This window comes from Ochotona princeps, chromosome 17, assembly GCF_030435755.1.
Source record: "Ochotona princeps isolate mOchPri1 chromosome 17, mOchPri1.hap1, whole genome shotgun sequence".
NCBI classification, from domain to species: domain Eukaryota; kingdom Metazoa; phylum Chordata; class Mammalia; order Lagomorpha; family Ochotonidae; genus Ochotona; species Ochotona princeps.
In genome coordinates this window covers 34,673,796-34,688,300 of record NC_080848.1, presented here as the reverse complement: position 1 = coordinate 34,688,300, position 14,505 = coordinate 34,673,796, and the positions used below count along the sequence as shown (strand labels likewise).

Below are 14,505 nucleotides of genomic sequence, written 5' to 3'. Positions count from 1 at the left end.
AAGTAACAATACTATATGTTTTCATACTCTGCTAATTAGGTGTTACTAGTATAACCCCTGCTGATTGCCTTGCTGGGGAGGGCATTGTAATGTAGCAGTTTATGCTGCTGCTTGGAATACTTGTGTCTCACGTTAGAGGGCCTGGAATCAGTTCCCGCCGCCACTTCCAGTTCAGCTTATTGCTAGTGCACAGAACGTTCTGGACAGCAACAGATGATGGGTCAAGTACTTGGTCCCTGCCATCCATTTGGAAAACCTGGATGGAGTTCCTGGCTTCTGGCATCTAGCCATCTTTTCTCTTACAAGAAAACTCTGGCAAACAAGATGATATTTGCTTTAACTTTTTACTGCATGAGTTAATTTCATAATGTATATTAATTTTGGCAAAAATTCCTTTGTGGGAATTAACTTTTTGCTCTATAGAATTTTTAAAGTATTTCTTGAAATTAGTGTGCTTCTCTCTCAAAATAGTTTTTATATGTATGTGTTGTTTAGAAGTCACAGTGTATCTGCCATTTAGAATGAGACTGAACCCAATAAACTGATTTTATTCTGCATAAAATACTCCTGAAATTTATGTTCTCCACTGTTTTCTTGCATTGTCATTTACTGTAGATTGAGTTACAGTTAAATAGCTCATTTGGTTAACATTGTAAGGCACCACTCATATTTATCAAAACTATTGCAAGTGAATCTTCTCTGTCCCTCTCTTTAACCCCAGGCCTTGCTGGTTCTTCATCAGTTAGATAGCATTGATTTGTGGAATCCTGATGCTCCTGTAGAAACCTTCTGGGAAATCAGGTATGTTTACCTTTTATTTTTGATTCAATTTAAAATTTTCCGCTTTTTTTGGACTTTAACACTAGTTCTATCATACATAATTCTATTTCAGACTTCTACATACTTAGAACTTTGTGTTTCATAGTTTTTAGAATTTTAAACCTAGAATATTAAACTTTTATAATATTGTGTTTTCAACATTTACGCTGTTATCTTTCACAAAGTTCTGTAATACTAGTACTTTTAAGTTTTTGCTGTTATCATGCCAATGAGTGCCCTGAATCACTTGGCAGCTAAATTAAACATTATTCCCAGGGCAGTACTGTTTGATAATAACAACATAAATCACATATGTAACGTAATGATTTGTAGTTAGAACATTAAAAGTTACAAAGGAAGTAAGTGTTGTGGCACAGAGAGTTAAGTGTCCCAGTGAGTGGTGAGTGCTGGTTCATTTCTAGCTGCTCCACTTCTGATCCACCTCCCTGCTCATACACCTAGAAAAGCAGCAGATCACCCAGACACTTGGGCTTCTGCCACTCACGTGGGAGACCTAAATGAAGCTCCTAGCTCCTGTCTTTGGCCAGGCCAGCTGCTATGACCATTTCTTTGTAATTCTGCTTTTCAGATAAATAGATCTTGAAAGATAGAAAATTTTAGAAAGTAGAAAGGAACAGGTAAAATTAGTTTTTATAATGTAAGTTTTATGTAACCAGTATATATGTGTGTACACATTCACATGCATCTAGAATGCAGTTTAACCATGTAATTGATACAAAAATTAAGAGGATTTTTACATTGTTTTTTAATTTTATTTTTAATATTCTAGTTGTCTTTTATCTATAGGATTTTCTGCTTCAATCAGCTCTAGTTTTTTTGTGTTTAATATTTGTCCAGTAGGCAATTTTACTTATTATTGACAATGTGTTTTTGCAACCTTAAATTTCAAGTTTGTGTTTTATAACTAACCAGACTTTTTCCTTCTAAATAGAGTTTAGTTTGTTTACATTTATCTTTTGTTTTTCTTTTTAAAATTTTATTTTTAATATTGTTTATATAGTTGAGGGATGCACACCCATGTGGGTTTCTGATTAGGGTATGGAGGATTAAAGTATGGGGGAACGTAGATGGGACAAATGTTTCAATTTTTTTTCTCCTGGATTCACAAGGCATGGAATGGGAGGGGGCCACTGTTTGCTAACTACAAACTACATCAGCACCCAGGGATGTGGAGAGAGTCCTTTGATGATGCCTTAGAGACCCCAATGTAAAGAGTGCTCTGAGGGTGTTACTTGAGTGGATTTGATAGTTCTGAGACATTGGCAGCTTCATTGCACCAGGGCTGAGAAAACTTTCCAACGTCTATTGGCTGCCAAGCCCAGCTTAGTGCATCTATAGACCCAGGAACACTTGCAAAGCTTAATCAGAAGAATGGTCCAACCTCTTTCGCTTTCCATTCTCTGATGGGGCACTCAGTGTCCTCTAATGACCTAGATGAGCAGGTTGTCATGTCCCCCGTGTGCATCTGGGCATGCTGCCCACTGCACAGGCATCAGCACAGGCATCAGCAATTGAGGAGGCTCAGTTCCAACACATGCACTCAAAGGTTGTACATTAATATAGATTGTGATTTTTCTCATGGCTGGATTTGAGTCCAGCCGTGTAGTTGGGAAATCCCTCAAGAAACCTCACCTAGGGTGATGTCAGAGTTGACTCTTGTGTGTAGTAGCCATTGCAGGGTCAGTTAGGTCACCTCTACCAGCCAGTGCACATACCAGTGAATACAGCTGCCTGGTCAGTTCTCCCAGCCCCATCACTTACACAAACGGATGGGTGCTACGGCCTGATCTAGCCCAGTGCAGTCACCCCAGGCCCAATCTTTATGTACACAAGTGGGTGCAGTGGCCTAGTCAGGGCAACGCCTAATTACCTCCACCAGGCCTAACCCCCAGCCACAGTTTTTAGGTATGTTGGCATGTACTGCAGCCTAGTGTGGTCCAGTCCGCATGTTTTCTATCTCTTGTACCCACCTCTGGGTACTACAGCTTAGCTTAGCTCGCCCCGTCCCCAGACCCAACTCACACATACACCAATGGGTGCTGCTACCTTGACCAAATTTGCCTGTTTTAGCCCTGGCTGACATGCTTACCAGTCGGAGCAGCAGCCCAACATGGAGTGCCCATATTTCCTCTACCAGGCCCAATCCCAGCCCTACTTCTTTCACCTGCCAATGGGTACTGTGCTGCAGCTTAATATGATTTGCACCCAGCACTAGCACTTGCCAGTGAGTTTATCAGTCTAGCTCAGCCTCGCCCACCTCCAGTCCCAGTTCTCACATTTAGCAGTGGAAGCCTTGGCCCAGCAAGAGAGTCTCCAGCCCCAGGTCTTCTGCATGCCAGTGGGTGCTACAGTCCAATCTGAGATGGTCCACCCCCAGTCTTGGAATTCTCCAGTGGATGCTATAGCTTGGTTCAGCCCAGCCTGCTCCCAGGCCCAGCTCTTACTGGTGAGTGCAGTAGCCTCTTCCAGACTGGTCCACCCTGTTGCAGGGTGCGAGCGAGATCACACCAGACATGTCTAAGGCTTATTAAGGAGTCTTTATTAACCAAGCTTGGTGATAATAGAGCACAGTAGCAAATCACAAGTCCATACAGCAATCCACCCAATCATAATCCAACCAGTCATAATCCCAAAACAAATAAATGGTCATCATCCTTAAGTCCATCCATTAAGCTGAAAACCTATGTCCCAGCTTCCCCAACAATATATGTTATCCTAAGAGACATGCAACAAATAACCTGGACATACTCACAAAGAACCTGGACACACTTACAAAGCTGCAGACATTCACCTTTCCCTGGCTTCTCTGCCCACATTCTACTACTGCTAGGCCTCACCCCTCCTGGAACTCCAGATAGCACACAGACCAGGAACAACATTGTAATAACATTGTCCCATCTAAGCAGCACACAGGGACCATGCCCGGGGAATTACCTGTCCTGGGTCAGCCAAGAGTCAGGGTGCCAAAGTAACGGAAGCACCTGGCCAGAAAGAGAGAGAGAGCCCCTGATTCATGGGCCTTTTTGAAGGGGCTTGTGAGGGGAGTGGTTACACACAACACAATACCGTCCCCTCTCAGTTGATAGGTGAGTCACAGGTGGGCAGGAGCGAATACCTAAGTGTTGTGGGCTAAGGAGTTGATTAGTGCTCGTTAGGATGGACAGGAACAGGAACAAGGCTGGTAGCTAAAAACACCTAGACTAATTGGACTTCCAATATCCTGGTCATTTAGGATGTGGGGGAAGTGGTTGAGGATGCAATTACTATTCCATTGCTGCTAGGACCCACCTTCAGGACAGAGGTTGGGGGACACAGCCAAATTTCATTTGTCCACTTGTCAATGGGTGCTGGCTATCACAGGCTGCACCCCATAACACACCCCAGCCCTTACATGAACTGATGGGTAATTTGGTCCAGCCCAACCTGGCCTGCGTCTTATCCTGGCTCTTAGTCATTCCAGTATATGCTGTGGTTTGGCCCAGATGACCTTGCCCAAAGACCTGGCTCACACCTATGCTGATGATGGGTGGTGCAGCCTAGCCTTACCTGGCCTGCCTCCAGCTCCAGCTTTCTCATTCACCAGTGAGAGTTGCAGCCTAGCAGGGGAGTTTACCCAATTCCCCTACCAGGGCCGCTCCCAGTGCTGACTCTCACGCTTGCTGGTTGGTGTCACAGCCCTGCTTGACATGGTCTGCCCACAGTTCTGACCTTTGCACATGTCTATAGGGTCTATAGCCTGACCCAGCTCAGCACCCTCCAACCCCAGCTCCCATTTCAAGTGAATTCTGTGGTCTAGCCTGGCTCAGCCTGTCACCACCTCTAGCTCTCCATGCAAATCAAAGGATACTATAGACTCACAGAGGCAAGCCCACAAGTCCTCTGTAGAATCTGCTCCCAGATCTGATTCTCTCACGTTTTGGTGGTACTACAGCATAGCCTGACATGGCCCATCCCATGCTCCGACACTCATGGGTGGGTGCTATGGCCTAGCCCAACCAAACATACCCTGAGCCCCAGCTTTTCCATGTGCCATTTGGCAGTGGACAATGCTGTTAGTCTAGCCCAGGTCTCCCATACAGATGGGTGCCGGTGCCTTGGCCTGACCCAGACATGCCCTCTGGTTTCCCTCTTCTAAATCGTTCTGTGTCAGGTCACCATATTTACCTGTGAGTGCAGTGACCCAGTCCGTGGAAGCTCCCAGAAGTCATTCCTCCTGTCAAATATTCTCTCAGCTGCTCCCACTTCAATATGTCTCCAGATCCCCTGCCATGGGTAATCTACTGCCTCCCTGCCTGGGGCCCTGGTGGCATGTCCTGGCCCAGTGTTCCCTGCCTTATTCACATATCTTTAAAAAAAAAGAAGAATAGGAAACTATGCTGGCACACTGCTATAATTAACACAAATTTGGCATTCACCAGGCCCAGAGTACCCACCAGTTATTGACTTTGTTTCTACCAGCAGTGTAACGCTTGCTTAGGTAAAAGGCAACCTATGCAGTTACCTACAGTTGGGGTGTATTCTGTTTTCATACGGTCTTCATGAGTGGATATGTTTGTTACATGTATAATTTATAATATTTAAAATCCTCAGTAACTACAGCTATTGGCTCATGGCTTTCATTGTGGCAGTGCAACTCTAGGAATCATCAAACATGTCTTCTGAAGAGCCAGTCATGCAAATTTTATCATATGGTTCTGCTTTTGAAACACAAAAGTAGCCATGGGCAATATGCAGATGGATGACACTGTGTTCCACTAAAACTTTACTTGCCAAAGGAAATACAGGAACTGTAATTGGCCTACAAGTGGTTGTTGATTTTCTTTTTTTTCGCTTCAGAACACTAGATTACATGCCACCTTCACATGGCTTATCAGTTCTTTTGTCCATTGTTAGAAGGGGATCTGTACCTGAAACACAGGGAGCTTATGAGGAGTAGAGGCCTTATAAGAAGTTGCTTTTTAAATGTAAATTATAGGCTTATTTCTTTTGATTTATGGTACTTTTAATGCTTTAATAGCTTATTTGAAAGCAAACCTAAGAGAGAATGCTGTTTTATATGTGAGATTATTTATTGATGTTGATAATAATAGTAAAATTTTATGTTACTACAGCTCACAGATGCTTTTTTATATCTGCAAGAAATTAACTAGCCATCAAATGCTTAGTAGCACAGAGATTCTCAAGTGGTTGCGGGAAATTCTGATATGCAGGAATAAATTTCTTCTTAAAAACAAGGTAAGCAAAATGGAAGAAAATTTGGAATGATTTGAGAGAGTTGAAGATATTTATTAGGCAAATAGATTTTTCTGCAGCTCTTCCCTCTTAAAAAGGATATTTGAAGATGAGTCACAAAGCTCTTAGAAAAATTGAACTAAACTATAAGTTTATTTTGGTGCAAAACATTTTTGAAATTGGGGGTAATTGTTATGGTATGCAGGTTAAGCTACTGCGTGCAGTACTGCTATGGGTGCTTATTCGAGTCCTGGTTGCTGCACTTCCATTCCAGCTCCCTGCTCTTGGACATGGGAAAGCAGTGGAGGATGGCCCAAATGCTTAGAATCCTGCTCCAATGTGGGAGACCTGGAAGAAGCTCCTGGCTTCTGGCTTCAGTTTGGCTCCACCCCAGCTGTTGTGGCCACTTGGGGAGCCAATCAGTGGTTGGCTGACCTTTCTCTGTCTCTTCTTCTGTCTCTGTAACTCTTTCAATTAAAGCAATCTTAATTTTTTTGAAATCTGTGCATAGTTTTTCACAGTATACATCTTTCATCAACTTACTGAAATCTTCCGCACATGGATTAAAAATACTGTGCACCAAAATAAGCTTTGTAACTTAATTTTCAAAAAAATCTTTTTAAGTACTGTCATATATGTACAGAAGACAATAGTTGACAGTATTTAAATCAGTATTTAAAAAATTTTCTGAGACAATGGCCTTAAAACCACAATGTTGGTAAATTCTATTTCAGTGTAGCAGAAGCCTGAGAACCAGGCCTAGGAAGGACAGGGACTGCCAACAACAAAGTAGGTTTAGGGATATATTCCATTTTTACTCACAAGTTTACAAAGTTAGCCCAAACAATGTTAATTATCAAGAAGCTGAAGAGAAGAATTGGAAAGTTTCCTTTCCCCTAGCCTGACTTATATCCCTTCCCTGAAGATTTTACCTTTTAGAATATTAGGAGTCATCCCTTTTGGTATGGAGTGATTTTTTTTTTTTTTTATTCTAAAGTGTTGAGGCATGGTGGAATTGTGGGAAATAGGAAAAAATTAAATTTCTTTTGACATATTGTTTCTATAATTAATTAGGTTAAAATTTCTTGTATTGTGGTACGATTTTAGGAATACTTGGCTTAACAAGTTATTATGCAGACCTAGAATCATAGGTATGAAATCTTAAGTGTGTCAAACTCATTTACTTGCCAGTGCCATGCAGGTTGCTAAATTTTCTGTTTATAAATGGGTTAATGCTCAGGTGGGATTTCTGGATTTTCTTGGTAGGTCATAGTATAGTGGGATTTGGCATGATTGAAAAGATGAAGAAGAAGATTCAACTTGAAAGTTTCATGCCCAGCCAGTTCTTCTTCTTTGATGATTTCTTTGTTTTACTTGAATGTCAGAATTACAGAAATAGAGAGATTCTTCCATCTGCTGGTTCACTCTCCAAATGGCTGCTACAGCCAGAACTAGGCCAAGTTCTGGGAACCAAGAGCTTCTTCCAGGTCTCCCACATAGATACAGAGGTCATTTTGTGTCATCTGCTTTCCCAGGCTATTAGAAGGGAACTGGATCGAAAGTAGAACAGCCAGGACACAAACCATTGCCCATATTGGGTGCCAGTGCTGCAGGTAGAGGATTTAGCTTGCTTTGCCTCTGCACCAGTCCTCAACTGGCCAATTGTATAGTCTCCAGAACATAAGCACTCTTGGAACACACTTGACATAAATGCCAATGTTAGTTACTGATCCAGAAGTTACTCATGAAAGAGTCAACTTTGAACAATTCTAATTTGGCACAGAGTAACATCTGTGCGGATAAAATACATGTTACTTATTAACTGAGGTTGCATTAGAATTTTCATATAGTAGATTTACATTGTCAGTGTTTTACTTGAGTCCCTCTTAGACCCAAATTAGAATCTGTTCTTAGGATTTGCAGAATGGTTAACTGAGGGAAGGTTCCAAGACATTGAGTGAACATTGTTTGTCCTAGTGAATTTTCCTCCATGTGGGGCATAGGGATCTAGCACAGGTTTTCTTGGATGGTCTCAGACAGAAGACAACTCATATGGATTGTTTCTGCTCTGGGTTGTCAGTGCTTTGGTAGAGCTCGCCCTTCCTTTTGTTCTTCCTTTTGTTTTCCTTCTTTTTCCTTTTTCCTTTCTCCTTTTTCTTTTTCTTTTTTCTTTTTTTTTTCTTTCTTTTTTTTTCTTTTTTTTTTTTTTTTTTTTTTTTTAGCAGGCAGATAGAAGTTCCTGTCACTTTCTTTTCCTGTATGGGGTAGGATGCGATGTTCCTTCTAGTGGGAATCCCAGCCAGCTGTCCATGGATCATGAAGAGTTACTACGGTCCTGTACTCCAGGAGCCTCTCTGCGGAAGGGGCGAGGGAACTCCTCTGTGGTAAGCAGTACCCTTGCTAGTTTTCCTGTGTCATTTACTGGGGTGGTTTTGTTTCCCTGAATGAGCTTCAGTAAATGTCAGCTAGATAATACAGTGTAGTCACTAAAGGCTGCTTCCATTGTTGTTCTGTCACTGCTCTTTACGAAACCTTAGGCAAGTTCTTAAGATCATTGTGCCTCTGTTTTTCAGCCTTAAAATAAGAATGACAGTAATCTCCTCCCCCAAAGTGGTTGTAAGGATTCAGAGGTCATGTATAAACAGCCCATGATTATTCAACACTTAGACTCCAAAGCTGGTTAACTATGTTTGTTATAAAACTACATCCTAAAAAAAAGACCATTCCCACTCCAGAAGTTTAAAAGTTGTGACAGCTAACAAAGGTGTAATTTTTCTGGGATAAAATTCTGCTTCCTGTTGTAGATTGTGCTTTTTTTTGGTATAGAATTCCTCTTAAATATAAACCATATTACAAGAGAAAATATCAAATCATTGCCAAGGACTTTTTTTCTACACTGAAGGGTTTTTTTTCTTTTTTTAATTTTTTAATATCTAATTTTAAATGCAACCTTCTGTTGAGAAAAACAGTTCAGCAGTGTGGCATCTTGTTTATTGCTTTACCTGCAGAATATGCATTTTTTGAGTATTTATTTTATGTTTAGGCCATATATAATTAAGAATCTTCTGTATCTTCTTTTTCTGCAGTACCTACCTCTTGTCCATGCCCTTATCAGTGCTGCAGTGTACTTATTTTATGTCCTCCTTCTGCAAGTAGATAGAATTTCCAGTTACTTCCTCTTTCTCTGTCTTTCATACTTTACTAGGAAGTAAATTACATATTTTCCTGCATTTTTATGCTTGAATGTTTTTCTTGTGTTTCTGTTAATCTTAATTTAGACTCTGGGATCTAGAATGGGATGATACCTATTTATTTGAAATTGGGTAGATATTTGTATATGTTGTTCCAAAATCATCTCATCTAGGGCAGAATGTTGAGCGTAAGAGGTAAGACATCTACATGAGAATGCCTGGGTTCATTCCTGGCTTTCACTCTTGACTCTAGATTCCTGCTGATGCAGAGTCTGCAAGATAGTGTGATGACTCAATAGAACTGGATTTCATTCTTGGTTTCTGCTTTTGGCCCCAGCTGTTGCAAACATCTGGAGCGTGAACCAGTATATGGAAGCTCTCCTGCTGTCCTCTGCCTTTCAAATAAATCTATTTATTTAAGAAAAAAAAAGTTTTGTAGACAAGATATCTGGTAGTTTGAAAAAATTGCCATGCTAACAAAAGAGGAAAATTTTTGTGAATTGTTGAATAGTTATATATGGTACATAGTTTATTGAATGTTTGGGTTTTGTAAATAAAATCACCTAAATTGCAAATATGTGCCTCTCACCCCTGACTCTCAGGATAGTGCTGCCGGGTGCACTAGCACCCCACCAATATGCCGACAAGCCCAGACTAAATTGGAAGTGGCTCTATATATGTTTCTGTGGAGCCCAGATACTGAAGCTGTTCTGGTTGCCATGTCCTGTTTCCGCCACCTTTGTGAGGAAGCAGATATCCGGTGTGGGGTGGATGAAGTGTCAGTGCACAACTTCTTGCCCAACTACAACACGTTCATGGAATTCGCCTCAGTCAGCAATATGATGTCAACAGGTAAATGTGAATTATGGGTGTTTTTCCTGTTGTCAAGTGGTCTTAAATCACATGATATCTGATTGTGTTAGCCATTAAAGACTATCTTGTAAATGTGTGGGATAATTTAAATAACTTCATTGGTACCCTTTTTTTGAACAAGGTAGGTTCAAAAAATCAGTAGCATTTGAAATTCTTCATCTCAACCAGATTTTTAGTGTGACTACTATGCTATATAATTGTTGAGTAACTAGCAGTGTAAATCACTGTCAGTTATAGACTATACCATGTACTCTGAATTATATAGAGTTTTAAGCACACTGGTATATATTGTAAATCATAGATGGCAATAGCTATTTCGTATTGGAGATGTTCTGGAGTCCCACATAAGGAAGCACTTGTGCTATAAGGCTGGAGAAAGGGATGTTTCAGCTATCTGATTTGAGGCATTCGCTCGTTCTTCCTCCATTGCTTTTTGGGTGGGGCTGGTCAGGTTCTCCATGGCAAGCAGAGGAGTCACTTGATTTGCTCTTGTCTCTGTTTAGGAAGAGCAGCACTTCAGAAAAGAGTAATGGCACTTCTGAGGCGTATCGAGCATCCCACTGCAGGGAACACCGAGGTAGGCCTGCAGCAACACAAACAAGCCCCCTGTTCCATGACTGTCTTCAGGGATAGCTTTGGAAGCAGACTCAGGATGTGCAGTAGGCATCAAGCCTGAAAACTAGCAGTTGATTAATTTTTAGCTCTTTGCTTAAAGTTGCTTTGAAGTAATAGCGACCTTCATTTTAGACTTTGGAAGATATACATGTGAAATGAGAGCAAGTTACAAAATTAATCCTTACCTTCATTTAGGCTTGGGAAGATACACATACGAAATGGGAGCAAGCTACAAAATTAATCCTTAACTATCCAAAAGCCAAAATGGAAGATGGCCAGGTGAGTATATGACGTTAATTTTTGTCTTACTTGATTAGGTAGATAATAAATACTGTGTGTAATCTTTTTAAACCACTCTAGACTTCATCTAGAGTTGTACTCACTAATATAGTAACCAGTAACCACATGTTGATGTTTAAACTGTTTAAATTAATTAAAATTAAATGAAATTAAATTTAGTTCCTCAGTGTATCATGGCCACAATTTAATACTCTGTAGCCACATGTGGTAGTTAGTTATTGCTGGGAACAATAGGGATGGAAAAGTTACCACCTTCACAAACACCATTTATCTACCCTCTTTTCTTGCTCTTTCTCCCTTCTACAAGATTTTCAGAAAAAGGAGTGACAGAAGAAATAATTTATTTTATTATTTTGTTCTGTATTCTAATGATGGGATCCTGAAGAAAATTTAAGGGGGCCGAGATTAGGTTAAATGAAATTTTATAATGTAGACCTTTCTTTCATCAGTTGTCAATTATTTCATTCATTGATTATTATCAATCTGTCACCCCAAAAATAGCTAATCGGTAGTTGTGTGTATTTTATCTGTAATGTTCATGTTCTCATTATTAGGTATTTTGGAAAAACTGGTTATTCTCCCATTGTCTTTTTCCTGTCATGCTTAATAACAACATGGAGGAAGTTATGTTTTTGTGAAGCAAAATTGTGTATCTAGTGTTGGAGAAGACCTGTAACTTTAGAACGAAAGCGTTTTGTTGGTAACTGTTTAATTAATATTTATTCATCTATATTTGTTCATATGCTTCACCTGTTTAAAGTGTTCACTTCTTTGATTATTTTAGTGTGTTTTTTGACAGTTACATGACCATTGCCATAATCCGTTTTAGAACACTGTTATAACTTTAAATAAAACTAAACTGACAAAAAATAAAAACCTCGCATTCTTTAGCTATCTCTGTTCCAGCCACCTACTGTGCTGCCTTTCCATCACTCACCACCAGGCACTGTTTCTGTAGATATGCCTGTTCTTGACATTTCCTGTAAATGTCATAGAATATATGAACTTTTGTGACTGGCTTACTTGACTTAGTATATTTTCAACTTTCATCCATGTGAACAAGAACTTTAAAGAATTTTTTAAAATGTATTTAAAGAGAACAAATTTCATCTATTTATATAGTTGTAAGAATGTGATACTTCCCACCGTCTCTCCGTTTTCCTTCTTATTTTCTTTTAATTTTGCAATGACATACTTACAATTTACTTTATAGTCAGTTTAACTCTGTACTAGTCAAAGAATCCAGCAAGAAGTAAGTAGAAAAACCACTGTGCCTCGATGATATAAACAAAGTTATAAATAATCATCAAAACTCACATTGTCAGGTTTGCTCATATACATTACATTTGTTTTTGTATTCTGTATTAATTCCCACAAACCAGGAAAAACATGGTATTTGTCTTTTTGGTACTAGCTTATTTTCTTAAGCATAATGTTCTCCAATTGCATCCCTTTTTTTTTTAGTCAAAAACACAATTTCATTGTTTTTTTGCAAGTGAGTAGTAATCTATCATATATATATATGATAATAGATATGATTATATATATATATATACATATATATATATATATAAAATAATTAACTTTTTCCAGGCATCAGTTGATGGTATATCTTAGTTATTGTGAGTTGAGTTACTGTAAACATGGGGGTACTGAGAACTGTGTCATATATGCATTTTGTTTCCTTTGGATAAATTTGTAAGACTGGAATGACTGGGCCATAGGCTAGATCTGTTTTCAGGTTTCTGAGGAATCTCCGTGCTGTCTTCCATAGTGGATGTACTAGTTCACATTCCCACCAAATTAAGTTGTTTTAAGGAGACATGATACTTTGGTTGATTACATTGGTCTATCTGTGAATATGTGTTAGTTGCTCTTTAAAAATGTATATGGTTAAGTTTGAATTCTGCTTTTTAAAATTAAAAATGTACTTTTGTTATGAAGGAAATGTAGGTTAAAGAATAATTGTGTCAGTGTTGAGCAAATTTAGATTGAGTTCATGTTGTCCACAAAATTTTTGTCTAGGCTGCCGAGAGCCTTCACAAGACCATTGTCAAGAGGCGAATGTCCCATGTGAGTGGAGGAGGATCTATAGATTTGTCTGACACAGACTCCTTGCAGGAATGGATCAACATGACTGGCTTCCTTTGTGCTTTGGGGGGAGTGTGTCTGCAGCAGAGGAGCAGTTCTGGCCTGGCGACCTATAGCCCACCGATGGGCCCAGTCAGTGAACGAAAGGGTTCCATGATTTCAGTGATGTCATCGGAGGGAAATGCAGACACTCCCGTCAGCAAATTTATGGACAGGCTGCTCTCCTTGATGGTGTGTAACCATGAAAAAGTGGGACTTCAAATACGGACCAATGTTAAGGATCTAGTGGGTCTAGAATTAAGCCCTGCTCTTTATCCAATGCTGTTTAACAAACTGAAGAACACCATCAGCAAGTTTTTTGATTCCCAAGGACAGGTAAAGAATTTTCTGTTTTATCTTTCAGATTTCCCCATGAATAGAGTTAGTTATTTGAAATAATGAGGCCTTTTTCTTTCTGTATCCATTCAGTTTTAAAAAACAGAGCCAAAGTTGCAGAAAGAAGCATGTCCTGTAGGGGTCAGTTTGCTATTTAGGACCTAGTGGGTGAGGGTACCTGGGAATATGCGTGTGGATGTGGGGTGAATGAATCTGTCTTTGCGTTTGTTTGCTTGTATACCTATAAGTGTGTTTCGATGTGTTACAATGCTTAGGGGGTTCAGTTTCATCATTGTATAGTCTTTCTTACCTGCAGTGATGGCAGATCACTCATTTATTTTATTCTTTGTATAGGTGTTGTTGACTGACACCAATACTCAATTTGTCGAGCAAACCATAGCTATAATGAAGAACTTACTAGATAATCATACCGAAGGCAGTTCTGAACATCTGGGGCAAGCTAGCATTGAAACAATGATGTTAAATCTGGTCAGGTAAGCATTCTCCTGAGGTATAGCAGAAATACATTTTAGGAAATAAAAACTTCTTACATGTTGATATTGGTAGTTATTGAATAATTTTCCATCTTTTTCTTTATTGCATCTAAACTAGGATATAATAATAAAGGAATCAGAAGTTGTGTTTGTGCTCATCTAAGTGAAGATGTTATTGTTACAGTTAGACATTCTCTTTTGTCTTTTCTGATTATTTCTGTAATATTTCTTTATATAGATATGTTCGTGTCCTTGGAAATATGGTCCATGCAATTCAGATAAAAACAAAGCTGTGTCAGTTAGTTGAAGTCATGATGGCAAGAAGAGATGACCTCTCATTTTGTCAAGAGATGAAATTTAGGTGAGTATCTAGAAAGAGCAAAGTGGGGTTTGATAAATCTGATGTTGAATGGAGTACAGAAAGATGGCAGGTGCCTGGTTACTGGAGGAGAAGGAGTCTCAGAGAAAGAGCATTGTACCTGTTGGCTTTTCTT

General features: G+C 39.6%; 1 protein-coding gene across 4 annotated transcripts in view; it reads left to right on the top strand.

The window, feature by feature from the left end:
* The window catches only part of NF1 (neurofibromin 1), a 246,717-nt gene that overhangs the window by 92,516 nt on the left and 139,696 nt on the right, over positions 1–14,505 (top strand). For 2 of the 4 annotated variants that reach the window (XM_004593895.4, XM_004593894.4), the window contains exons 15-23: positions 722–801; positions 5,952–6,075; positions 8,295–8,456; positions 9,866–10,115; positions 10,640–10,713; positions 10,947–11,030; positions 13,077–13,517; positions 13,872–14,011; positions 14,250–14,372. In XM_004593895.4, the coding sequence (XP_004593952.2) occupies positions 722–801; positions 5,952–6,075; positions 8,295–8,456; positions 9,866–10,115; positions 10,640–10,713; positions 10,947–11,030; positions 13,077–13,517; positions 13,872–14,011; positions 14,250–14,372 (1,478 nt within the window). Of the gene's footprint in view, positions 1–721; positions 802–5,951; positions 6,076–8,294; positions 8,457–9,865; positions 10,116–10,639; positions 10,714–10,946; positions 11,031–13,076; positions 13,518–13,871; positions 14,012–14,249; positions 14,373–14,505 lie in introns of those variants that run through there. The other 2 variants (XM_058675552.1, XR_009246900.1) reach the window with 2 other exon arrangements.